The 25,838-nt window shown below is 34.6% G+C and overlaps 1 protein-coding gene across 1 annotated transcript in view; it reads right to left on the bottom strand.

Moving 5' to 3' along the window:
- Nucleotides 1-22,976, bottom strand: part of si:dkey-11f4.7 (piezo-type mechanosensitive ion channel component 2) — a 65,056-nt gene extending 42,080 nt beyond the window's left edge. Inside the window, exons 1-9 of the mRNA XM_046870926.1 lie at nucleotides 22,943-22,976; nucleotides 12,040-12,181; nucleotides 11,253-11,348; nucleotides 5,979-6,080; nucleotides 4,281-4,326; nucleotides 3,920-4,073; nucleotides 3,426-3,633; nucleotides 2,348-2,561; nucleotides 2,020-2,185 (exon numbers count right to left, since the gene is read on the bottom strand). Coding sequence (XP_046726882.1) covers nucleotides 2,020-2,185; nucleotides 2,348-2,561; nucleotides 3,426-3,633; nucleotides 3,920-4,073; nucleotides 4,281-4,326; nucleotides 5,979-6,080; nucleotides 11,253-11,348; nucleotides 12,040-12,103 — 1,050 coding nt within the window. The 5' untranslated portion in view covers nucleotides 12,104-12,181; nucleotides 22,943-22,976. The remainder of the gene's footprint in view (nucleotides 1-2,019; nucleotides 2,186-2,347; nucleotides 2,562-3,425; nucleotides 3,634-3,919; nucleotides 4,074-4,280; nucleotides 4,327-5,978; nucleotides 6,081-11,252; nucleotides 11,349-12,039; nucleotides 12,182-22,942) is intronic.
- Between the last annotated feature and the right edge of the window lie 2,862 nt (nucleotides 22,977-25,838).

Here is a 25,838-nt window from a genome sequence, read left to right as displayed (position 1 = left end):
ACAATGTATGATTTTTAAACTATTTATTTGTATGATACAGCTGCAAATAAGTATTTGAACACATGTCTATCAGCTAGAATTCTGACCCTCAAAGACCTGTTAGTCTGCCTTTAAAATGTCCACCTCCACTACATTTATTATCCTAAATTAGATGCACCTGTTTGAGGTCGTTAGCTGCATTAAGACACCTGTCCACAACATACAATCAGTAAGAATCCAACTACTAACATGGCCAAGACCAAAGAGCTGTCCAAAGACACTAGAGACAAAATTGTACACCTCCACAAGGCTGGAAAGGGCTACGGGGAAATTGCCAAGCAGCTTGGTGAAAAAATGTCCACTGTTGGAGCAATCATTAGAAAATGGAAGAAGCTAAACATGACTGTCAATCTCCCTCGGACTGGGGATCCATGCAAGATCTCACCTCGTGGGGTCTCAATGATCCTAAGGAAGGTGAGAAATCAGCCCAGAACTACACGGGAGGAGCTGGTCAATGACCTGAAAAGAGCTGGGACCACCATTTCCAAGGTTACTGTTGGTAATACACTAAGACGTCATGGTTTGAAATCATGCATGGCACGGAAGGTTCCCCTGCTTAAACCAGCACATGTCCAGGCACGTCTTAAGTTTGCCAATGACCATTTGGATGATCCAGAGGAGTCATGGGAGAAAGTCATGTGGTCAGATGAGAGCAAAATAGAACTTTTGGGTCATAATTCCACTAAATGTGTTTGGAGGAAGAAGAATGATGAGTACCATCCCAAGAACACCATCCCTACTGTGAAGCATGGGGGTGGTAGCATCATGCTTTGGGGGTGTTTTTCTGCACATGGGACAGGGCGACTGCACTGTATTAAGGAAAGGATGACCAGGGCCATGTATTGCGAGATTAATTGTGAGATTAACCAAGATGTGGCTCTGTAAGAAGCATATCAAGGTTCTGGCGTGGCCTAGCCAGTCTCCAGACCTAAACCCAATAGAGAATCTTTGGAGGGAGCTCAAACTCCGTGTTTCTCAGCGACAGGCCAGAAACCTGACTGATCTAGAGAAGATCTGTGTGGAGGAGTGGGCCAAAATCCCTCCTGCAGTGTGTGCAAACCTGGTGAAAAACTACAGGAAACGTTTGACTTCTGTAATTGCAAACAAAGGCTACTGTACCAAATATTAACATTGACTTTCTCAGGTGTTCAAATACTTATTTGCAGCTGTATCATACAAATAAATAGTTTAAAAAATCATACATTGTGAATTATTTTTTTTAGATTATGTCTCTCACAGTGGACATGCACCTACGATGACAATTTCAGACCCTCCATGATTTCTAAGTGGGAGAACTTGCAAAATAGCAGGGTGTTCAAATACTTATTTTCCTCACTGTATGTGTGTGTGTGTGTGTGTGTGTGTGTGTGTGTGTGTGTGTGTGTGTGTGTTTGTGTGTGTGTGTGTTTGTGTGAGTAGCCACAGTGACACTGCACTTATTTTAATATCTTTTTTTATATTTTTGCATTGTGGCATTGTTGTGTATGTTTTCAAGTTAAATAATAATAATTTAAAAATGCACTCAAAATGCGAGATGGAGAAACTAAACAAATTTGCGGTTCGCCACATAATAGGTACCTGCCTGAGGGATTCAAGGACTCAGATTTGAACTATGTTCCACACATGAAAAACATTGCAACCAAAAGTCCTGTACCGGAAAATTTTGGTACAAAGACGTGAATCGTTACACCTCTAATATATAGTGTTATATACAGATTTAAATGGCAACTTTGCAGTAAAAGCGTTCACTCTGACGTGTACGCGTCATGGGAATATTACTTCCCTAGAGGTCAAAAGGACGAACAAGCATCAGCATAAAATGAACTTGTGGTTAGTGTTCAATACAACTGATTGAATATGTCTGTCTATAACTAAATGATTTTTACCTCATCATGGCCTGCATTGAAAATAAGTTCACATCTATCCGTCAGTTGTCTCCGCTGATAAATTCTTTTATGCTTTTTAAAAAAAATGGAGTACCTCAGTAGTTTGGAGAGCCCAATTTTGAAGAAGAGCCACCAGTGTGTAGTAGAGCACTAGCAGTAATAGAGGGTTTATTATCATAGGCCAGCTCATATCTGGATGCAGACCCAGACTATATGGCTCTGATGAATTTGTGTGGATGAACGCAGTCATGCCAAAAAGCCTAAGCAACAAATAAAGAAGAAAGAGAGAAGGGAGAAAGGAAGGAAAGAAAACAGGAAAAGAAAGCAAGGAACAAAGTGAAGAATTGAAATTAGCATTCACAATTGTGTGATTTCAGAAAAATGTATAATTTATTTAATTATTTAAAAATGCCTGTTAGTACCTTGGATAAATGTCCTCAGGAGGTATGAGTTGCTGAAACAGAGGTAGCTGATAGAGGTAGAGAATCAGGATGTGTCCAGCACTAAATATAGTCATCAGTATACACAATGTGCTGAAATGGAGCACATCGATAGAGAAGCCCAGTATCCAACACCATACAAGGCTCAGGAAAGACCCAAAATACAGTGCTGATGTCAAGGAAGGCAGCGCTATACCTGTAAACAAATACAGAAATAAACAAACAAACACATTAGGGATCTCTACCACAATGTGTTACAGGACTACAGGACAGCAAAAACTGTGGCTAAAATGTAAAAGATGGAACAGTGTATTTATACTTACTTTTCAGTGTATTGTGTATATATTTTGATTTGATCTACTGTCTGTCTGTATGTGAATGTATATATACTGTATGCCATGTGTTTGTCCATATAGACAATTTACCTGATAGCTAGAATAAAAAGATGTCTTAAGGAAAAATAGACTAGTTTTACAGTGAATTCACTATATAAAAGATACAGTGGATATATACCTAAGGATGTAAGCAAAGATGAATACATTATTTGCAAAGAACAATGTATTTAAAAAAATTAATTCTGCATACAGTACATACAGATTTTGGAAAATGATAAGTCACATTATTTGTTGTTTTCTATTAGTTTTTATTTTTTTTATTATATTTCCAGAAAGATTCTCAGTGCAAATCTGATTTTTTTTTTTGTACAAACAATGACTATATTCATTTATTCTGTTGTGTTGTAATTCACGGAACGAGGAAGCTGAGGTAAGTGCAGAGAATTTGCTAATACCCGCATGTATACAAAAACAAAGAAACGAAGGCAAAGAATCAAAACAGTAAGTGAAATGAAACATAAACCCGGCTCATGAACATGAGCTAATCCAACATGAACAGGCAACCACAATGAAAGGCAAGAAACGAGAGACAATAAGTGGTATGAAAGGTGCAGTGTAAATAAACAACTGCTAATGTTCATTAAAGTGAAACAGGTGCACAAACAGACACAAGGCCCAGTTCGTGTATAATCGTGTTATATCTTAAATAAGTTTGTGCGTTTTACCTGAAAGCCCCAGCAGAATGGTCACTACCGCTTTTCCAGCAGTGTTCATCATAGTGGAGAGCAGTAGTCTTAGACCTGCTGCAAAGACAATTAGTTTCTGCACAAACTGAGGAGGCTCTGCTGGGGTTGCTTTAATCTCCTCAGAACTGTCTGTGGATGATGCTTCACTCTCCTCCTCATACTCTGATTCAGATGTTTCAGATGTTTCCTGGAAGCCAATAGAAAAGTCCTAGTTTAAAAAAATAACATTGTATTCATTGATTGCAAATACTTGCCAGGCTATTAGTTACTATGCACTTATCCTACCATCTTTGTATACTTGTCTTTAAACCCTTCAAATATTGGGGACATGAATGTAACTGAAGTTAATAGTTTTTTTTTTATTGTGTGTGTGTGTGTGTGTGTGTGTGTGTGTGTGTGTGTGTGTGTGTGTGTGTGTGTGTGTGTGTGTGTGTGTGTGTGTGTGTGTGTGTGTGTGTAGGATTGTGCTGTACCTCAGTTTCAGATTGTTGAATGTTTTGTTCTTGGTCATTAGTAGGTGGTTTCAGAAGCTTGTTACACAAATTCCGGATAAATAACGATGACAAGAACAAACCAAAATCTGGCACTATGTGGCGAATTATGTTGGCAGCATCCACATCACTGAATCTATGTAAAAACATAAGAAATATAACTTTCCGAGGCACTTTACAGGTTATGCTCTATAAGAGTACCTCATGATTCTAACTGTTGTTAGAAGGTATGTTAGAACAAAAAAATACTAATTTGCAAGTCTTGCATGCAATATATTTCATATGTTCACTGTTTGAATTATTCAAACACTTGTCAAAATATGAAAATATTTTATTTTCCTACCTGACAATTCCAAGATGATAGAGAACATTGTCCATTGGCCCACTCACTACAAACAAAGAAAAAGGAAAAAAGAAACCTGTGTTCTGACAATTTTCAGTTCTTTCAATTTTCTTTATGACCCTATTTAACTTTATTTAGTTCTGTTAAAATAGCATTTTATCTAAATCTACATACCATAACAATAAACATAGATATTTATCAATGTGCTGTATATAGTAATGCTAACAAATACATTCAATTGATTAGTGTAATGAGAAACAGGTCTTATTGTTTTCTTACCATTATCATTTCATTTATCTCTTAATTCTTGCAACAAGCATATCTGCAAGTTCTGCTTAATTTTATGATTGTCTCTAATTAGTGGCTTATAGACCAAACCTATTAGCTACAGTCACTCAGAAATTGTTACATTTTCCTAATCTCAACTTTATTTTATGTGTGCAATGAGTTTTTATTTGTGGCAGTTTAACTCACTACAAAGTAGTAAATTATAAAGTTTATCAAAAAAAATTAATTAGCCAAAAACTAGAAAGGTATCCTCAACAAACTGACGTTTTTTTCAAGTACACAAAAACAGTAATAGCAATCCAATCACTTTTTATAATATTATGAGAAGAAAAATTATATTAAAATTATGTTGCTGTTTTAGCAAAACTTTGTTTTTGTAAAAACACCTAATGTCTATAAGGTAGTAATATTTTTATCATCTATTGTCCTTTCTACTCATATATGATTATGTAAAAATTATATATAATGATATAATAATCTACAGAGTCTTAAAGCCAGGTCAAATTTAAATCTCAAGCCATTAAATAAATCATTTGTAAAACTATGATGAACAGACACTTCCTGGAGTCAAAGCATTCAACAGACATGCCTGGCCTTGTTATGTGTAACATATGAGAAAAAGTTGTTTTAAATTTCTATAGAATTTAATTTTTTTAAATAAAAAAAAAATGTCTGAACCATTTAAATAATACAATTTAATATTATGCAATAATATTTCGTATAACTAATTGATACATTTATTATTTCGAGGTTCTGTTGGGTAACAAGAATGTCATGGAATTGGGTTTAAAACAAATGCTACTAATGGTTCCTTTGGATACATAAATATCAATATTGTTATTATATCAGTATTAAATTATGTTTAGTTTTGTAATTATAAATTAAAAAACGTACAATTCAAACATTAATACATCGTTATTACATTACATTACATTAAATGTAATAATCAATAGCAAAACAAGCTTAAAGAGTAATTGTATCATCTTAATTAGTGAATTGTTATCTTTAATGATTGAACTATTTATTAATTGTTTATGTGAATAATTTATTACCCAGAAAGCAAATACTATTATATTGTGGTAAAAGTAACATTACATGCAATTGCAATAACAATCGCAATGCAATACAATGCTAAGTAACATTTGTTTGCAGAAAAAAACAAATAAAAAGAATAATACGTGATTGTTGATGATCTTCCATATATTACCACAAACGCTCAATAAACATTTTTTAAAAACAAATGACACCAATATAAAAATAAATATAGCATTATGAAAAAAATAACTAATTTGTTTATATTCAGTGAGTGCTTTTATAATGGACAGTAATCTTAATACTTTATAGTGCCACATTATGGGCTGAAGTAATATGAAACACTGAAAGGAAAAAGCAAAAAAAGATGGATCTCACTTTCTTTAGGAATATATGCGAAGGTGATCTGTATCCCACACTGTAAACCCAGAAATGTTACAGCTGTGGCGCAAACACTCAGAAGAAACTGGCCTGTCTTTCCTGTAGAACACACACATATACATACACAAACATTTGTGTGAGCTGTGGAAGCAGAGAGCATGTCAAAACATAAAAGAGAAATGTGGCTGCCAAGTAGAAATGAATAAAAAAAGGTAAAATAGGCAGCATTAATAATTATAATAATCAAAATGCACGCTTCACCTGACATTTTATTCCATACAGATAGCATTAACCATGTTCTGTGAAATCCCCTGTGAGTAAACACTAAAAATTTTATTAGTTTATGAGTCCCTGTCTCTGTGCAGAGAACTTAATGGATTAGGAAAATGACAGCTGAAAAGATAAATCAGCTACAGTATGCTATTACAGACTTTATGCTTACAAGGATGTGGTCAAGCCTTTATTGTCATATCTGACTAATTCAAGCTGCAGAAAGTATCTGCTACAGCTGAATCAGCATTTTGGACTGAAAAACTGAAAGCACACTCTTTAAGAAAATGGGCTTTAATGGTCCACAGCTTGTGCACCACTTACATTTTTTTTTACAAAATGAACACTACACATTGTGTTCTATGTTAAGGTTGTGTGTTAAATGATGCACCACTTTTTAATATTAACATGTTATATTTATATATTTATTTATAATTAAAGATATTACAAGTCTTCATAAAAGTTCTGAATTTTTATTCCAGGATTTTTAGTAAATCACCATATTTAAAAGTGATAAATAATTTCCCTCAAAAGATAGAAAAGACAGAAATGAGTTGTGCAGGAATTGTCAAAAGCACGATTTTACTGGTGAAGATGAATTGACTGTTCTTTTTCAATCAAGGCAGAATATTACCAAAATACATTTCCCAAGGGCATCATGTTACAGTAAATGGTACATGAAATTCCTGCACTTAAATTCTATTAACTCTTGCATTTTCTAGAGTGAGCTTTATCAGCCAGAGCTTTTTTAGAATTCGCTTGTGGAATGGCAGCTCTAGTATATTATTGTTATGCAGCTATGAAACAGCTTTCAGGACTCAAATACACTGTCAGTCTAAGTCTAGAATGAAAAATACATTTGTTTAATCAAGTCTTTTGTTAATAGCATTTTTCCCCTAGGTAATTGTGTGGATCGGGCGGGTTCTTGGGTATAATTTATAAGTAGAGTGGCTCACTCTCTGGCTCTGTGATTTCTAATCTTGCAGGAGTCACTTCTTCTTAAACCATTAAAAGGCAAGAGCACCACTAATTATATTTTCATTTTATATCTGGATTTCTGTAAAGCTGCTTTGCAACATTGTTCATTGTTGGACAACTGAAAAACAAATGCTGGAAAAGCTTGATGCAGTTATTGCAAGCAAAGGATAAGCATCTAAACATTAAGTGTTATTTACTTATTAATCTATTTAAACACATTTACTCACTGAATAATTGGGTCGATTGCCATCAAAGGTGTTATATTTTACACGATCAGGCATAACAGACATGAAATTACAACATTATGACCTGTTAGGTGGTGGGATATACTAGGCATTCATTTTGTCCTTAAAGTTGATGTGTTGGAAGCAGAAAAAATGGGCAAGCGTAAGGATTTGAGCGAGTTTGACAAAGGCCAAATTGTGATGACTGGACGACTGGGTCAGAGCATCTCCAAAACTACAGCTCTTGTGGGCTGTTCCTGGTCTGCTAAGGTCTCACATCACTTATGTGTGGAGTGAAGTCTGGCCCGTGTGGTCTGATTCAACAGACAAGCTCAAATTGTGGAAAAAGTGCTGCTAAGCAAAAGTGCTCGCCTGGTCAGGACTGTTTTGGCAGCAGAAGGGTGACCATATGTTTAACACATCGCGACGTAAATATCAGGAAATTATGTTATATTCATATTTTGAACTTAAACACGAATTTCTTCTGGTATAAAGCAAAAAATTATCATTGCCATTTCAATACTTTTGGATGGGACTGTAGACGTCATGATATGCCAGCCCATTGATGACCACCACACACATTCACATACTAATTCACACCTTGGGCAAAATAGAGTGGTCAATCCACCTCATGTGTAAAAGCTAAAACAAAAAATCATAATTTATGTTAATTTCTATTAAAATTCTTTACATTATATGTAATATAGCATTGTGTACTGTAATTAAACCCATTGCTTTCACACAAAACAGACACTATAGCGCTGTTCATTTTACATGAGCAATGGAAGATGGTTGCTCTTTTTTGATTGTTAAGCAGAAAACCAACTCTACCCATATGCAGCATTAGCTGAAACAGCAAATGTGTTTCCGATAACTGGATTTTCACTAAAAGCTTTATATCTTTTCTGCTGTATCCATTATCATATCTTTTGAAGTCAATGCATCTAAAATATATTGCTGTTTAATCAGCATTCACCTCATAGATAATGTGCATAATCACCTTGTGAGCATGAAAATATTTATAGCCAACTATAGTGAATAGCAATTTCATTGCTTCCCATAAGAAAAACAGTGTTTTATAGCAGTATATTAAATAAAATTAAACAAATGTACAATATAATCACAAGAAATTTTTTATAAATTGCCTGTAAATAAAAGGCAGTAGCCAGCTGAGATTTATGATTAAAAATGTTCAGTGAAGACACACAAAAAAGAAAAGGCAAAGGGGAATGCTGACACTACAGCTCTTAATTCCTCTTTATAATTATGCTGTGATGAAAAATTCATGAGCCCACAATGGACATGCCTCTTTACAAAGTACAGAGTAGCAAAGGCCACTTTTTTAATTTAATGGTATGTATTGATTGGTGGAGAACGCTGCTCACATTTTACACCAGTGAACACAACAAATCAAACAACTATAATTACAGTATTTGTGCATTTTATAATAAACAAGCAGGCCGGACTGTATCAACTGCAATATTGCACAATATGTTTTTTCTTTCAGATATCTTTCAAATGACATGTTATTATTCTGGATTTTCAAATATTTAAAACTGCAGCAAAATTGCAAACTATTCTTTCAAGTTGACACACGGTGCCAATAGTTCTCAATATGCAGCCAGAGGACCCTCAGGAGTCTATGAACTACAGTCATTGTATTTATTTATTTATTTATACCCAAAAATAAATCATTAACAAATTACATTTTTTATTATTGAGGGTTATTTATATTATCAGCTCAGTCCATTAACTGATCATCCGACGGCTTATGTAAAACAATATTATAGGCACTTTAACTACAATATTATGAAATGACTTAAGAGTAAAAGCAGCAAATAACTTCTTTTATACGCATTCAAGGGGGGAAAAATGAATTAAAAATTAATGATGGAACAGCGCGTGCTTCACGGGAGGTCAGTTATAAGCAACAGCATAAACTGATTGCTTGCATATTTACTGTTTGTTAATTCACCATTGCTAATAATGTTTGATTTCAAATACAAATATGGGATGCTAATGTACAGTAGCAGCCTGACACAACACATTCTAGTCTCGCATTCTCTCCAATGTCCCAGTTTGGTATCATCTTAAACATCTTTTTTTTTTTTTTACTGGTGTAAAATTCACCATGTCCTACAGATCAACTGTAATGAACTGTAACTGTAATTACACTGACCATTATTCTACACTGACAATGAGATCTGGCGCAGTTGTTTTTTTTAACAAATAAGTGCAGGGAAAGAGTTGAAAAGGGAAGAAAGCTGTAAATAATGCATTGCCCTATTATTTAATTAAACACATTTTAGATAGAAATTATTACCTATTGGTGTAAATTATAATTTATAAATGCATTCTCCTGAACAGCATCACAAAATTAAATGTCTCAGGAACATTCTTGTCTGGATTCTATTTCTGGAATTATGTAATGTCATGTAATAAGAATCATTCTGCATGACCTAAAGACCACTACTGATTAGAAAACTGTTAGAAAACTGACACAAATAGTTTGATATCACATCCCTTACCACAACTTACATTTATTATGTTTCCAGACATCAATTAACCTTTATCACAATCACGCTCTTCACTGTATACTTTCTTTTAATATAGACAGTTTAGACCTCCAACTGTTAAAAAAAAATAAATTCCTGGAAACCCTTATTTACAACAAATGTCTCATTACTGCTAAGGAAGGCTAATCTACATCCTTTATTTTAATGACAGATTTAAGAAATGCAAACTGCCGCAATCACTGCTGCTCAAATTTTACACAGGCTTCAGGTTTGAACAGCAGTACAGTATGCAATTTCAAGAGTCTTTAGCTACTACAAATTTCGATTAGTATCAATAAATGCATGGAATGCAATATTAGACATTTACTGTATATATTTATAGAGTACTTGACAATAGACCAAAGTGTGTACTATACTATTCAAAAAACAGAGATGTTTTGGCGTGGACAAGAGTTCTTACTGCCATATTCTAAGGCACTTCAACATTATTGCAGTTATCTGTTTATTTCCCACAACTATTTATATTATATTGTCACCTGCCCATTGTTGCCATTCGCACATTTGCATCTAATATATGTAAAGTATTGTATAATGCATCATATTACATGCATCCTACGGTTAAGTCAAGTCAAGTTTATTTATATAGCACTTTTCACAACAGACATTGTCTCAAAGCAGCTTTACAGAAATCAACAGTCAAGGTGAATGGTGTGCATTTAGCCCTGATGAGCAAGCCTGTGGCGACTGTGGCAAGGAAAAACTCCCTTAGATGCCCTCTAACCTCAACTTACTGCACCATCATTCTTATTAAAATGATGTAACCTTATTGCCATTTGCACTACTAATAAGCAGCATACTGTTTACTTTTACCTATACAGCATTACATTAAATAGTGCACAATAGTTGAACTCTTCATTTCATTTATTTGCTATTTGTGCTGCCAATTGGATGCTAACTGCATTTTATTGTCTTTGTACTTGTACTCTGAAAGTGTATGCTGCTTAAGTTTTACCTAGCCTAACCTAAAAATATATTGTATAACTTTTTTTTTTTATTTTTTTATCACAGTTTTATGTGAAGTTTGGTAAATTTTATATATATATATATATATATATATATATATATATATATATATATATATATATATATATATATATATATATATATATATATGTGTGTGTTTAATCAATTGTCAGTTTGATGCAAATACATTTGTATGTGTTCGGCTGAGTCATCTTCTATACTTATTTTTATATTTTAACAAAGAATGCTTCCTTACTCACCCTTCATGGAGGACAGAGATGGGCTTGGTAGAAGAGGTACAAGCAACAGAAACAGCAGATACACCATGGAAAGCCCATTGTATCGAAAAGCTATTGCTGTGTGAATACACAATACAGATTAAAAGATATATAATAGAGTACAAATAATTTAGTCATTTATTGATGTGTTTTCCCACAATTTCCTTAAACCGTTTGACAGAAAAATTAATGAAAGAATTAAAAAAAGTAATGTGGTGAGCAAAACTTTCCACTCTCAAACAGGTTATTATAAGATGCAAAAGCCCTTAGAGTACATTTTGTATTATTGTTTTAATTAATATTATTAGTTGTTCAAGTTCTAATAAAATATACAGGGCATAAATATGCATACACATGTATGCAAGTATGGAAAAAAAATAACTATAAATAACAAATGCAAGTGCTAAAATATATCAAAAGACAATTATAATTTTGTGTGTATATATATTATATAAAATATAATTTAGAAAATCCTTTAAAAAGGTTTATTTGAGTTTATTTCAGAAACTTTCGATTATTATGTTTATTGTTATATGTTATTATTAGCATTTTATTGAAAAATTTACAGCTAAAAAAAAAAGGACATTAAACTAAATATTGCTTAACAGATTTTTAAACATTTAAATATTTTATAAAGCTGACAAATGTATTTTAATTCATTTAGAGGACTTGCATTACTTTCAGACATTATAATTCCTGCTGTCCTTTATTCTTTCTGCAAATTATGCTTTAGCAAAATATAATTAGAAGTTACAGTAAATTCCCTTACCTGTTAGTAAAGTTAGTGGTAATGCAATGTTATACAACATTCCCACTACAATGTCCCCTGCCATGTTTAAGCCAAGGAGTCCACATTCACTGATTTCTAAATGGGACAGTTGAAATGAAGCTCCAGCTGGTGCAGCAAATCCCTACAAAAAAGATCATCCGCTGCAGCACAATATACATAGCATATTTTTGAACTAAAAAAATAGAGCTTGTGCTGTAGTTATAATTCAGAACCTATTTGTAAGGTTTTCCATCATGCTATCAACTTTTATAGGAGGAAGCATATCTAATATTCATGGGGGCTTGACCATTATCTACTGACGTCTAGAGCTGTAATAGTGCAGCTGAGTGCTCTAGTGAAAATATAACACACAGGATAATAGAGTGTGTCTCACCTCAGTGATCAATATGTAGAGGTTGTGTATGTAGTCAAGCACTAAACTGTCTAGCAAGATTAAAACTATTAATGAACGAGTTCTCTAATATAAATAAAAATGTATCTGATCATAAAGCTAAACAATTCATAGACAAATTCAATAAATTATATAAAAATATATATTTATGTTTCAACTTTTTGACATTTTAAAATCAAGCTATTGTTTTCAACCAAAATGCATTATTTCTTTTTTTTTTTTTCTAAATGTATTTAACAACAGATACCATTATCACATTTACATTTTAACCTTCAGAATGATGCCGCTGCTTTTTATTTTAGACAATACAACAATGTTTATATGATGCTTTTTTTCCAGCTGAGTAACTAAGAGAGTACACATTAAAGGCACAGACTTTATGTACAGTGAATATAAAAAGTCTATACACCAGTGTTAAAATTACAGCTTTTTGTTATGTAAAAAATAAAAATAAACCAAGATAAATTACTATCAGATCTTTTTCCATTCTAACAATATATAGCAACCAAAAAAAATAAAAATAAATAAACAAGTCAAATACGAGCCCAAAACAAGTACAAATGTTTGATGGAGGATAAAGAAAATAACAATAACCTGCTTGCACAAATCTGTTCACCCCTTAACTTAGCATGTGTTACATGTTTTAAGATAAGATAAGATAAGATAAGATAAGATAAGATAAGATAAGATAAGATAAGATAAGATAAGATAAGATAAACCTTTATTCATCCTACAGTGGGGAAAATTCTCTGTTACAACAGCAAAGAAAAAATAAATGCAAATATGTAAATGATATATTTATATAAATATATATTATATAATTATTCAGCACTTTTTGGGTCAATCACATCATGTTTTGGCTATTTTATTCCTCTTTCTTTGACAAGAATGCTCCAGATCTATCAACTCTAAGATACACTATGCTGCCACTAGTCAATGCTTTGCCGCCATGGGTATTGTATAAACTGTGGGATAAGCTGTCTTGTTTTCGCATCGAAGATATTTTTAAGAAATACAAAATGTTTTACCTTATTCTTATCAAACCAGAACACATTTTGACATATGTTTTGGGGTGATTTGAGCTAGCCTTGGATTCTTCATAACAAAGAAGTCATCTTACCACAAAGCCCAGGCATGGTTTTAGTTAATCTTAGAGGGAAATATGGTTAGGGTTAGGGTTAGGGTTAGGGTTAGGGTTAGGGTGACATCACTGTGGTTATATTGGAAATGTAATGTTTTGAAAGTTAATTTGTATTTATTGTGTTACTATTGGGTTACTATGGTACTTCAAAACTTTTAAGTGGCAAGGTGGCATCATGTTGTTGGCATCAAACAAGATTTGGTTTGTCCAGTTAATGTGTCTCTTCACTGTTATATAGCTATATGAGGTCATGTCTTGTGACTTTCAAACAGGGGAAACCAGGAAATATGGTCCAATTCCTGGGGATTTACACTTCCTAGCCTCTTAGGAATTGTCTGTGCCAAGGTTCTAGAGAGAAGACTCTGCAGGGATGCTCCATGGCCAGCAGATGGTGACTCAGTCCAGCATTTCAACCAGCTGATAAGTTGAATCTAACTCTCAGTAGGAACACTGGTTCTGCCTATTGGTACTGGGAGTATATTTATCCAGTCTACATGCATTTTATGGAATTGTAGAAGGCCCATGATTGTGTTCCTCAAAGTTTTTGTGGAGAGGTACTCAGTGGAGAAGGCCCTCTTATGGCATACTGTCCCTGATGGAAGTGAAAAATAATTTTATGTTTATTGCATACACTTGCTTAGTTAGATTTAGTATTTTATTTTATTCTGATATAGTCAGGCCTAATTGCAGCTCAAATGAGTGTGTAAATCAATACTTTTACAGAATATTTTCATATCTGGTGTGCTTTTTTTCTTCCTTTTATCATTAGACCTGCCCCAACATGTGTTAATACAGAATACAGATCTACGCGGAACACTGGACTGAGTCGCCATCTGCTGGCCAGGGAGTATCACTGCAACACAATATTAATAATAAATATAATTTGTAGAAGAGTCTTTAATAAGACAAAACAATGTTAATATTCATAAATTATCCTTTTTATAGAGATCTAGAGATTTTGAGAATGCTGTTGGTAAAGTTTGGTACTTTTCCTAAATCGATATCAAGTAGTGTGATAATGTAGAATGAATGAATGCGAACCAGACTCAGTGAAGTGTCAAAAATAAATAAATAAATAAAAATAAACAACTTGAAATACTGTATTGGTGTTTGATTTAGTGTCCTCCAAACACATAATCAATACTTTATAATCCTTCATTTTAGAAAACAAGTGAACAGGAAAGGAAAGGAAAGTTTAGGAAACTTCAGAATTCAGAAGTAACACAAACCATAGCAATTTTTGAAGAAAGAAGTGATTGTAGTAAATCAGTGATGTTAAGATTTATTGTGGTTATGGATATTGTATCAGAAAAAAAACCAAGAATATCAACAAAAGAATTTGTCAATGTACAAAAACCAAATCGAAAAGCCAAGTCAAACTGTTGTACAGTTCAGTTAATCCCACAGGAGCCACGAAAAGTAAATTCATTTTGATTTAACAGCATTTCATTTCTGTTCAGATAATGGAGGTAAAAACCTATTTTACCTGCTAAAAGCTAACAACTTGCTAAATAAACATTTCTTAATTCATGTAATATAATGAACCAGGTTATGGCAAATAAAAAAAGTATTATTCAAATTTAGGAAAAATCTGGAACCGCATGATACTTAAAATAAATTAAGAGAAGAGGGGATTAGTGAAGAAATATAATGTGCTAGAGTAAAGTATTTAAATTAATTTTTGTTATGCTGTTTAATCATGAGTTGCTACTGCAAAAAATAAATAGCCAAATTTTACTGAAAGATTAAAAATACAGTATAACCAAACTTGTGCAATTCTGCTTAATTAAACAGCAGTATTCAGCATTTATTTAATATTTGACCACCAGAGACCACTAATGTGCACTGTGTCGATCATTTATGAAGCTTCATTTTGATGTTATTAATATGCGCTTACATTTTTCTATTTGTTGCTCAGGAATAGGGTGAAATCATTACAAGGGAACTAGCACAGGACCTGTAGAGGCTGCCTTAGCCAACATTAAACATGAAGCAAGAAAACTAAGGTACATAGGGGAAATAGGATACAGGTGGCAGCAATGGTGCAATTAACACACAAAGACAAAAACCACATGCGGAAACAATGATGGCCTTTAATGGCCAACAGCCCCAAAACAGACAAGACTAAAATAAATAAATACATTTCAAATTTAGGTAGCAAAAAAAAAAAAGTTATCTACCCCATTGAAAGTTTAATCGGTTTGGCTCTGAATAATTCTTTCTGAAAGATGAAAGGTTCATTTTCCTTTCTTATATATACATTTGCAGATCTATTGCATTAATCATAATCAACATTTATAAGCTATAACTATGTTGTGTGAGTTAAGAAATATTTGATGTGGTGAGGGTCATGTAAATAGTATACTGTTGTCCTACAAGTAAATAAGATATGAGATTGTCTTAAGTACAGATATCAGAATGCTACAACATTAAACTAACTGCTACAATGTAAAAAGTACATGCCTCAGTTACGATGTTAAGGGTCTCATCAAGTTTCTTCCCAACAGCTCCTCCATTTCTCTTGTACAGGCTCAACAATTTAGGTGTGTATTGGTCCAACTTCCCTAGGAATGTGAACTGTACTGACTTCAGTGTGATGCTTTGGAATTCCCCTTCAATCTGATAAAGAGACAGAAAGAGCTGGACAAACTTAATGAGATACTGACAGAAAATAATTAGAGACACAGGAAAAGAGGAACAGAATACCAAGTAGAAAAAGTAGAAAACCCTAGAAAAACAGTAAGAATGACATTTAGATGGCCCGATGTCTGACAATGCTGCACCAGATGAGAGTTCATTCACCAGATAAGAGTTCATTAGTTACGTTAGCAGCTTACTTTCAGCAAATGCCACCTGTGACCTTGTCAGATGAAGCACTTGGTAGTCCAAATTAATCGTATAAGTATCAAATGTTCCACATACCTGGGAAAACTCAAACAAGGCAGGTCATCAAGCATTTAAGTCAATCACAGGTGGTTCTGGATCACATATTTTTGACAGTTTGAAGGTTTTTGCCATCTTCTCATTAATAACTCTGTTGTTGTCTCTCTTCTTGTACTCATAGAGAAGTTCCACTCTTTCCATTTCAAGGGATGCATCAGATATTTCCTTGAGGATGAGGTGGGAGGTAGTTAACCTCAGATGTCTTTGCTTTTTTCAAGATTTCTGCTGGAGTTTTATCTCCAGCTGACTTTCTCTTGAGAGAAAGTTTAGTTTATATTTAGGTGTTTCACCTTTGCTCTGTAATTTCCAAGTTTGTACTTCAGGCTGTTGTGCCAACTGTATAAACCACTGAAAGATACTGGGTCCTTCAAACATGGGTGTTTCATAATCAGGGCCTCAGCAATCTGCTCCTTGAAGTATAGGCAGTGTAGACAAATGTGCTCTCTGCTAGTTTGTCCAGAATGTTGGATTTAACTGCAAGATTGCAAAGGTTCAATTTCTTCTGTAAACTTCATTTGCTGCTTGTAAAAGGATCTTAGTGTCAAGGAAGACGATATTTATCTCAAACTGAGCTGACCATGCCACAGAATGAAGGGAGGTGCTCCCTGAAGAAGACAGAATTGTAGTTTTGCTGGATGCAGTTGAGCAAAAAGCAGAATCTTCCAATAACTCAGTGCAACTGTTATTATAGCTGTCCTCGATTCCATGATCACTTGAAGAATCCTGAAATTTTTATGCTGTCTGTCATTTATTTGATCAGTTTCAAGGAGAGTAAAAAAACTGACCATTGAAGTCTTGGTCCTAATACTGCAAACTAAAATCTTGTTCAAATGCAAAAGTCTCTTGTACAATATGCTTCAATTCCTCTACAGTCTGAGGTATTCCTGAGCGCAAGGAAAGCTTGCGTATATCTTCGTGCAGTAGGATGCTGAGTTTGTCATTGTCATTGGTTAAGTTGAATTTAGGAATGCAAAGAATCAAAAAATGCTTAACTGTTACTTGTCTTGTGGATTCCAATTCAACAGCCCTAAAGTGCTCACTGTACCATGCATGTAGGCACTTACATACAGGCTGGCCATGCACAAAAGGATTAGATTTAGTTCAACAATATCTGGAAGCCCTCCAGTGGATCCATACTGCAAAATCATTCCCACTGCGTAAGTGATGCCATGGCAGGTCACTGTATTGACAAACTAAATGCATGTTTCTCCAGGAAACTTTTTATGCACTGCTTTCTCTATGTTTTTCTTGACAGGCACTGTGGACATATTTGAGACACTGAGGGCAGGTTTAAGTGCATCTGGGCCATGCAGATGGTACACCAGCATGAATTGATAAGTTGAGGGCTGTCAGGTTTGTCATTCCACCAGAATTGTCTGGTTAGGTCATCTAGTTGAAATAAAGTAAAATATTTTTCTTTATCAGAAGATCAAGGCACAAAGCCAACCTCAAATGTACAATTCACTCAAAAAGTTTGGTGGCAAAACATGAAAGTATTTTCATTTCTTAGTCAAGGCACATTGCCTTTTCACACCAAAGCAGTGAGTGAGAGTGGGATTTTCTAAACCTGCTTGTACATGAAAAGAATGTTACTGCTTCGTTCTTGCTTGGAAGGCCCCAGTCCTCACTTCTTTTACCTAAATCTCAGACATAAGATCCAGGTAAGCTTTCCAAAAATGTAAGTTTAATTTAAAATAAAATAAAAAATAAAAAATTAGATTTAAGTGTTGCACAAAACTGTACTGGAATATTTGCCAATACCAATACACTGCAGTCCTTTAGTGCTTTTTTTTAGGATGCTCCCAGAGGATTGCACACCTCAAAATCATCAATGTAGAGAAGGAGAGGAAGAATTATGTCTTCTGTAGATAAAAGTGCATCTTCTTTCAAATGTGTTGCATCAGTAAATAACTCGTACCGACTCTCATGAGTGATGTATGAAGAGTTGAAAGCTTTCCATTGTGTCTTTAACGCTTAATATCTGTGACAAAAACTGAAGAATGGGAACGTATTGTAAGGTTCGACCTTCCTTCTTGCGGAATGAATTAGACAGGCTCAACCACATGAAATTTCTTCGTAAGATGTGGAAAGAGGACCACCAGCTTTTAAAGCTGTGCTAACAGTGTTCGACACTCTCAATAGTTTAACTAAATCTGAGATGACTGGGTCATCAAGCACACAGTCATGTTTTCTTAGGTCTTTTTATGGCAGGACCTGAAGATATAAACTGGAGCTCTGCTACAACTTTATTAATGCATTAGCTTGGGCACATTGTTAATGCTCTCTAATCTTAACAAAAGATGGCCTAATTTCAGTTCAATTTCTTCCTCTTTCAATTCTTCCGTATTATACTCTGAACAGTCATCTAATCCCGAACACTTGCATGCATCCGAACAATGCGCTTCAACAATATAATTTGTAATATTTGACTTATGTATATGCTTATGTACAAGCCACTTGAAGAATGAGCTGCATGTTGTCAGGATCTGTGAGATGCAAAGGTTCTATACACGTGTGTGAATATTGCAGTCTTTAAAGTTCATGCCGATGAAGAGCACCACAGATGCCCTATTTGCTTTGAGAATGTTGATGGAGAAGTATAGAGAAGGTCAGAAGGAATTGCATTGTGTGTTTGTGGATTTAGAGAAAGTGTACGACAGAGTGCCAAGAGAGGAGTTGTGGTATTGTATAAGGAAGTCAGGTGTGTCAGAGAAGTATGTGAGGGTGGTGCAGGACATGTATGAGGACAGTGTGACAGCAGTGACGTGTGCAGTAGGAACAACAGACTGGTTCAAGGTGAAGGTTGGACTGCATCAAGGATCGGCCCTGAGCCCTTTCCTGTTTGCAGTGGTGATGGACAGGTTGACGGACGAGGTCAGACAGGAGTCTCCCTGGACTATGATGTTTGCGGATAAGATTGTGCAGAGAAGGGACATAAGTTATATTGGTAGAAGAATGCTGAGAATGGAGTCACCAGGAAGGAGAAAAAGAGGAAGGCCAAGGAGGAGGTTCATGGATGTGGTTAGGGAAGACATGCAGGTAGTTGGTGTGAAAGAGGCAGATGTAGAAGACAGGGTGGTATGGAGACAGATGATCCGCTGTGGCGACCCCTAATGGGAGCAGCCGAAAGAAGAAGATTGCAGTCTTTAAAGACAGTGCACAATTTAATTTTTTTTATAGGTTGAACTCCAAGATGTTGGAAGTAATCCTTTTGGAGGGGCATAGTTAACAAGTAAAAAAAAAGTCTGGTGTTGAGTTTTCATTTGAATGTTTCTTTCTCAAATGTGATTTTAAAGCACTATAGGTTTTAAAGGCATGAGGGCAATCGACGTGTAAACAGGGAAGAAATTGACTGTGGTTGTCTTAATCTATACTGGCTCAAATGTTCATTTAAGTTAGGGGCAACAAAGTTACAAATCTTGCAAATTCATCCCATATTATCCAGATGCAAATTGGGTGATGGAACTCAATTTCAAGGTTTGTCATATACTGGTAGCAGTGAGGAGCTCAGCTTCCATTTAGTTTAATTTGTCTCTCTGTCTGCTTGTCTTTCCTCAAAAATATAGTAAATGACATCATTTATATTTATTTACCAGGTCACATCATTTGGGATCTTAACCAAACAACAGTACAAGTTTAGGCAAGACCATAGCTATTTTTTGCCTGTTTACAAACTGAGCCTCTGTCCATCCTGGAATTCCCTCTAATCACATTTCTCAAAGAAAGACTCAACTAACAAGTCACCACAAGTCATTTGTTTTGATTATACACTTTACAGAGAAGGATTACTTTCAGCACCTAGGACATCTTAAAACAAATCTATGTGTTCACTTTCTTCAGAGTGTGTGAGTCTTGACTTTTAAGGAAATTTTCTTATGCGTTTTTTCCTATTCGTCATCCTATCGACGTTCTCCTCCAAACTGTCAAAACAACTTTCAAAATGCTTGCTAGTGATATGAAAAACATCAGACAAAACAGACAAAATTTTGGAGGTAGTTGGTAAACATATGGCCTTTTTACATGCAGCTAATCACTACACCTGATTAGCATTTATAATGTACATTATAACATCTATTATCGATATGAACACAAACCATATGCTGTACCAACATAATCGTGTGTTTATGACCTTTCACACTTGTGTCACACTTTGTGTCACACTTTTACAAATGTTTCTATGCTTACACTGATTGCCTATTTAACATGCCTTCATTAAAAACTAGATATATTCATGTAAAAATACAAACTTAGCATTTTCTTGGTAATATCACAGATTTAATTAAATATTATTTACATCCACTCAGATTTAAGGTTTTTTCAGTGTAGGGACAATTTCTTATGGTTGGTTCAGAACATTTTTAAAACATCAACTCTTGTGGTGTGTTCCAGGGATGCACAGGTTAGTATCTACCAAAAATGGTCCAAAAAAATACAACAGTGACAAAGGTTCACTGCTGCACAAGCAGAGTGAAGCCTAGCCCATCTGGTCTTATCCCATAGATGAGCTACACTAGCACAAATTGATGGAAACAAAAATTAGTGATTTCTATTATATAGTCATCAGGGGACAATGCACCAAAGCTCGCTGTATATAATGCTGCATTATCACAGACAGGCCAGAGTGCCCACATTGACCTCTTTCCATCATCAAAAGTGTCTACAATGAGCACATGAGCATCAGAATGGGCACATGGTGCAATCGAAGAAGGTGTCCTGGTTTGATAATCATCTCTGTTTTTACACCATGTAGACAGCCAGGTGTGTGTGTGATTTTACACTAGCCAATTGCAAGTATTATAGCATACATTTATTACTGTACATATTCACTTTGGCTGCTGAAAAAATTTATCATTTTATTGTTCTCAAATCCCTATTGTGTATTTCTCTAATGAAGAGTTTTTTATTAAGATTACCTCAGTAATGATATTGTTGATAATATTTATTATAAGCAAATAATGATAAAGTGACAAAACTCTAGTTATTTGTGATGGTTACACGGGGTTCATACAACCACATTTACATTCCTGAACAATCACTCAGCTCAATTATCTACCAATAGTTCTGCCAACAGCACTTACCCTTGGATTGCCCTGTAAGGTGCTCAGAGATGATTGTTTACACAACTAGCATGGCTGATGTTAAACATAAAATTTGTACAAAAAAATATTAATAATAATTGCATGATTATGCACAGGTAGCAACGAATACAACAGTATCCTAATACTCATGGAATTGGAATGCATGACCTGGTAAAGCAAACTGTGAAAACCTGGTCAAAATAAGGTTCCACAGGGCTGATTAGCACACATCCTGTGGCGTGATTTGCTACGTTTACAGGTGTATAAAACAATGCTATACTGATGTGTTTATAAAACAATGCTATACTAATGATATGGGTGTGCTTAACAGGGGTTTAGAAGTTAAGCCAAAGTGTTTCTGGGGCCCTGTCAATTTTTAACCCTGTCTATTCCAATATTAGTTAATAGAAAAGTTAATTTAGTGTCACTGGTTGAAGTACATCAACCAACATAAGGTGTGTCACACCACCCTAAAGAAGCATTTGAACAAACACCATGAAAAATACATTTTGTGAAATCAACAGGGAGTAGGGTTTTTCCTTGCTTCGGTTGATGGACAAAATTAAAACTACCTACTGAACCTACTGAACCTACTTTTCTGCCAGGCCAACAACAAACAAGTGCTAATCTTGTCCCTGCCTCCCAGGGTAGTGATTTTCCATTTCTGCTAGAGTTTGTATATATATACTCTGTGTATATATATATATATATATATATATATATATATATATATATATATATATATATATATATATATATATATATATATAAGGGAATAGTTATTGTATGAGGAACTAGTAATTTGTATGAAACTTTAGCTCATTCAGAAAGTGTAAACAGTTATTTAAACAGTTAGTGGTGGTAGCCTTACTAAATACCTACCTAATTCCTCTTACTACTGAAAACGTTATTGAGTCATTACTTTCTAGCACTAATATGCAAACATAAAAAGAGCAGTCTCTGAAAAACAAAATTTGTATTATTAGATTTTAGTGGTGGGCCATGCATTTGGTACCTAGGCCTTCAGTGGGGACTTACCGGACTTAATCCACCTCTTAATACCACCACTATCACGTCGCAATTATAGAAACCATCAATACCATACAAAAACTCAATATGACAACACGTGGCATTACAGAGAGAGAGGCATATCGCATATGGAGGGTGAATACCATTTTACTAAAACAAGAAACCCATTTAAGACAACTACAAACCTCTACACTACAACCGCAACTGTGCACCTACATCATCTGGAGCAGTTCAGAATCAATATTTGTCTAATAACATGACAAAAATATTAAAAATTGAAATAAAATGCAACCTACTCACCAGAGATGCAGAATCATAATTTGCACCGCTCCTCAGAGGCTCTAAGCCAGTGGTACCGCTCGTAGGCACTGGTCTGGATGTGGCGAACAAACCCTTTCTGAAGCTGAGAAAAGCTAGCTAGCTTCGGGGTTGGCCGACCTCTCCTCACCATGTCTAGCTGTTCTTGAAAATTTATTTTTATGAATATCTAAGACCAAATCAATTTCTCTTTCTCCGTGGGCAAAAAAAGTCTAAATCGTATGTATAAATGTGTGCAGAGCGCTACAGGTGGCTGTAACAGTTTCCCTCTGACCAACCAATCAGAGGACGGAAAAATGCTTACACTATTCTAGGCCAGCTAGCTGGTCTGATTGGTTAAAGAAACAGACCCATTGTTAATATTATCTATGGTTAAAAAGGCCAGCAGTATTGACTTTGAAGGCTCTGGACAGATTAGATTGACATGGCAGCACATAGAGGCTGAAATCTGATTAGACAAGAAATCTGACATCCACATACACGTACTGGAAGCAGTGCAGCCAAGAGAAATGCTATAAATTGAAGAGAATAGACTGTAGGGAATAAATTAATAAAATTTCATGGAACAAATATTAGAATTAAGGTTGTAGGTCAGTGCTTCTGATAGTGTTTAGACCAGCAGAGAAGGCTTTGCCCAGACCACCAGCCACTGTCAGATTTATTCTTCACAAATGATTTGTTGCAGGTATCAGGCATTTGTATTACTTAACAGCCAGAGCAGTTTTTATATTTGGTGTGCAAAAATGTCTTTTAAAAACTTTCCTGAGGTAGATGCCCCTGGAGCTGCTATAGATAAGGTCTGGGATAAATCCCTGATGTCTTCAGATCCTAGCAAACACACCTGGTAGTATTTATTAATATGTGACCTAATTGCATAGGAAAGTAAAAGAGGATGACGACATCACAAACAGACCTGATAATTAATCTGATAGTAAAAGGCTACTTCTTCTTTCAGCTTCTCCCATTAGGGGTTGCCACAGCGAATCATCCGTCTCCATACCCCTCTGTCCTCTACATCTGCCTCTTTTGATAATAAAAGTCATGTATACAAAGTTATTTTAGCTCAAACTAATTCTAGCATGACAATCTCACTGTGCAATATATATTTGCAAAGATTTTAATAGAAGAACCTGAGCTGTTGATTATTGTATCATTTGTGTTCCTTGTAGTTTGTGTATTGCTTTGTTTGTTGAATTCAGGTTAAAACCTATCCTCCAGTCCATCACCATTTTACTGTGTACTGGTTCTCTGCATTTCTTTATGGCTACTGAAGGCACTGATAGTGTCATTCATCAGTCTTTGTACCACTAGTAGTATATTTATTAGTTATTGTTGATTGATTATATGAGCCCAAGCTTGTTAGTACATTTTTAAATAGTTTTGTACAGGAACAACTTTCTTTTGCACAGTTTGTTGTTGGGTGTTAATTATTTGTCCTGAGAGTTTAGACAGTATATTTCATAATCAGCTAATTTGTGCCACTTCACCTTTCTGTTATCAGTCCTGTTTCTAGACTAAAGTGTAACAGTTGCACAGAATCCTGACCTCAATTGAAATTCAGCAATGATTCAGAAAAGAGAAAGCTGATAATTGACAATATAAGTGCAGCTTTACAGAAAATAATTTGTGTGGCCACAATATGCCTATAATTACTGGTTTAGATGGATAAAGATGCACAATAATTTCTAATATACTCTTTATTTCAACTTAACAAATCAGTGTACTGCGATAAATATATTTATAGTGTAGCTTATAATGCAAACTTCAATATTCACAATTCCTTTTAAAAACACAGTTAGCTTATGAACATTAGCTTACATTTCGTAACATAACCATTCTGTAGCAACTGAAAAGAATTCTGGCAGTAACTTTTCAAATAATCCTAATTTTACCAAAGAACTCATGGTAATATAATCATTACATATATTTAACATTAAGTTTATACTAAATTATTCACTCGGATTTGGCCTTTATTCACAAATCATTGTCTTGAGTTTTTTTGATAAATATATATGTGTTTACAGCATTAAAGTTGCAATTCAAGAAGGCAGCATAATTGCTAAATAAATGATCATTTTTACGTACAGTTTTCTAGTGATATTATGATGGGTACCAGAGCTTTAAAGTGTATTTTTAAAACACAAAGCACTGCCTGTGTCACTGATTTTCTTGAATGACTGATGATAACTGACAATGTTTTGAAGCTTTGTTTATCACTGTCTACTTAAGCACATTAGCTTTCATAAATTTTAATTTAACACACTTGACATAATCACTGAACTATAAAAGCATCACAACTTAGGGTCAAGATATGTACAGGAAACAATGTTATACCGTACAATGATATTATTACTCTGAGGATCCTCTAAGCAGCCTGCTGGAAATTACGGTAATAATATTTACAAAATTATGATGCAGTTATAGAACAAATGCAAGAAACAGACGCCTGTGCATGTATAAAGTGTTCAGTGTACAATGTAAATGTAAGAAGGCATGTGCAAAGTCCTGCATAGGAAGATTGGGTTCATTTTGATATTCTTATTGTAAAGTGTACACGTGTGCAAAAGATGCAGAGCTAGTCTGTAGTCATTGTTGATATGTGTGTGTGTGTGTGTGTGTGTGTGTGTGTGTGTGTGTGTGTGTGTGTGTTGTAAGAGGGATGGGGGTTGTAGACACCTCTCAGAATCAGAGAGTAATCTGTGTTTTTCACTGCAATTATACTTATACTATAATTTATATTAAAATCATGTCTAGATTTGAAAATTGTAATAAATAAATTCACTTTAAATAATTATTGTTTTTTCAGATGAAGATTGTTTAATACGGATAAATGCTATAATATTTTGACCGCTAGAGGCCTCTAGTGTGCACCTGAATA

Source organism: Silurus meridionalis, chromosome 17 (assembly GCF_014805685.1).
Source record: "Silurus meridionalis isolate SWU-2019-XX chromosome 17, ASM1480568v1, whole genome shotgun sequence".
Taxonomy (NCBI): domain Eukaryota; kingdom Metazoa; phylum Chordata; class Actinopteri; order Siluriformes; family Siluridae; genus Silurus; species Silurus meridionalis.
The sequence above is the reverse complement of the archived record's forward strand: the minus strand, read 5'-3'. Positions and strand labels throughout refer to the sequence as shown.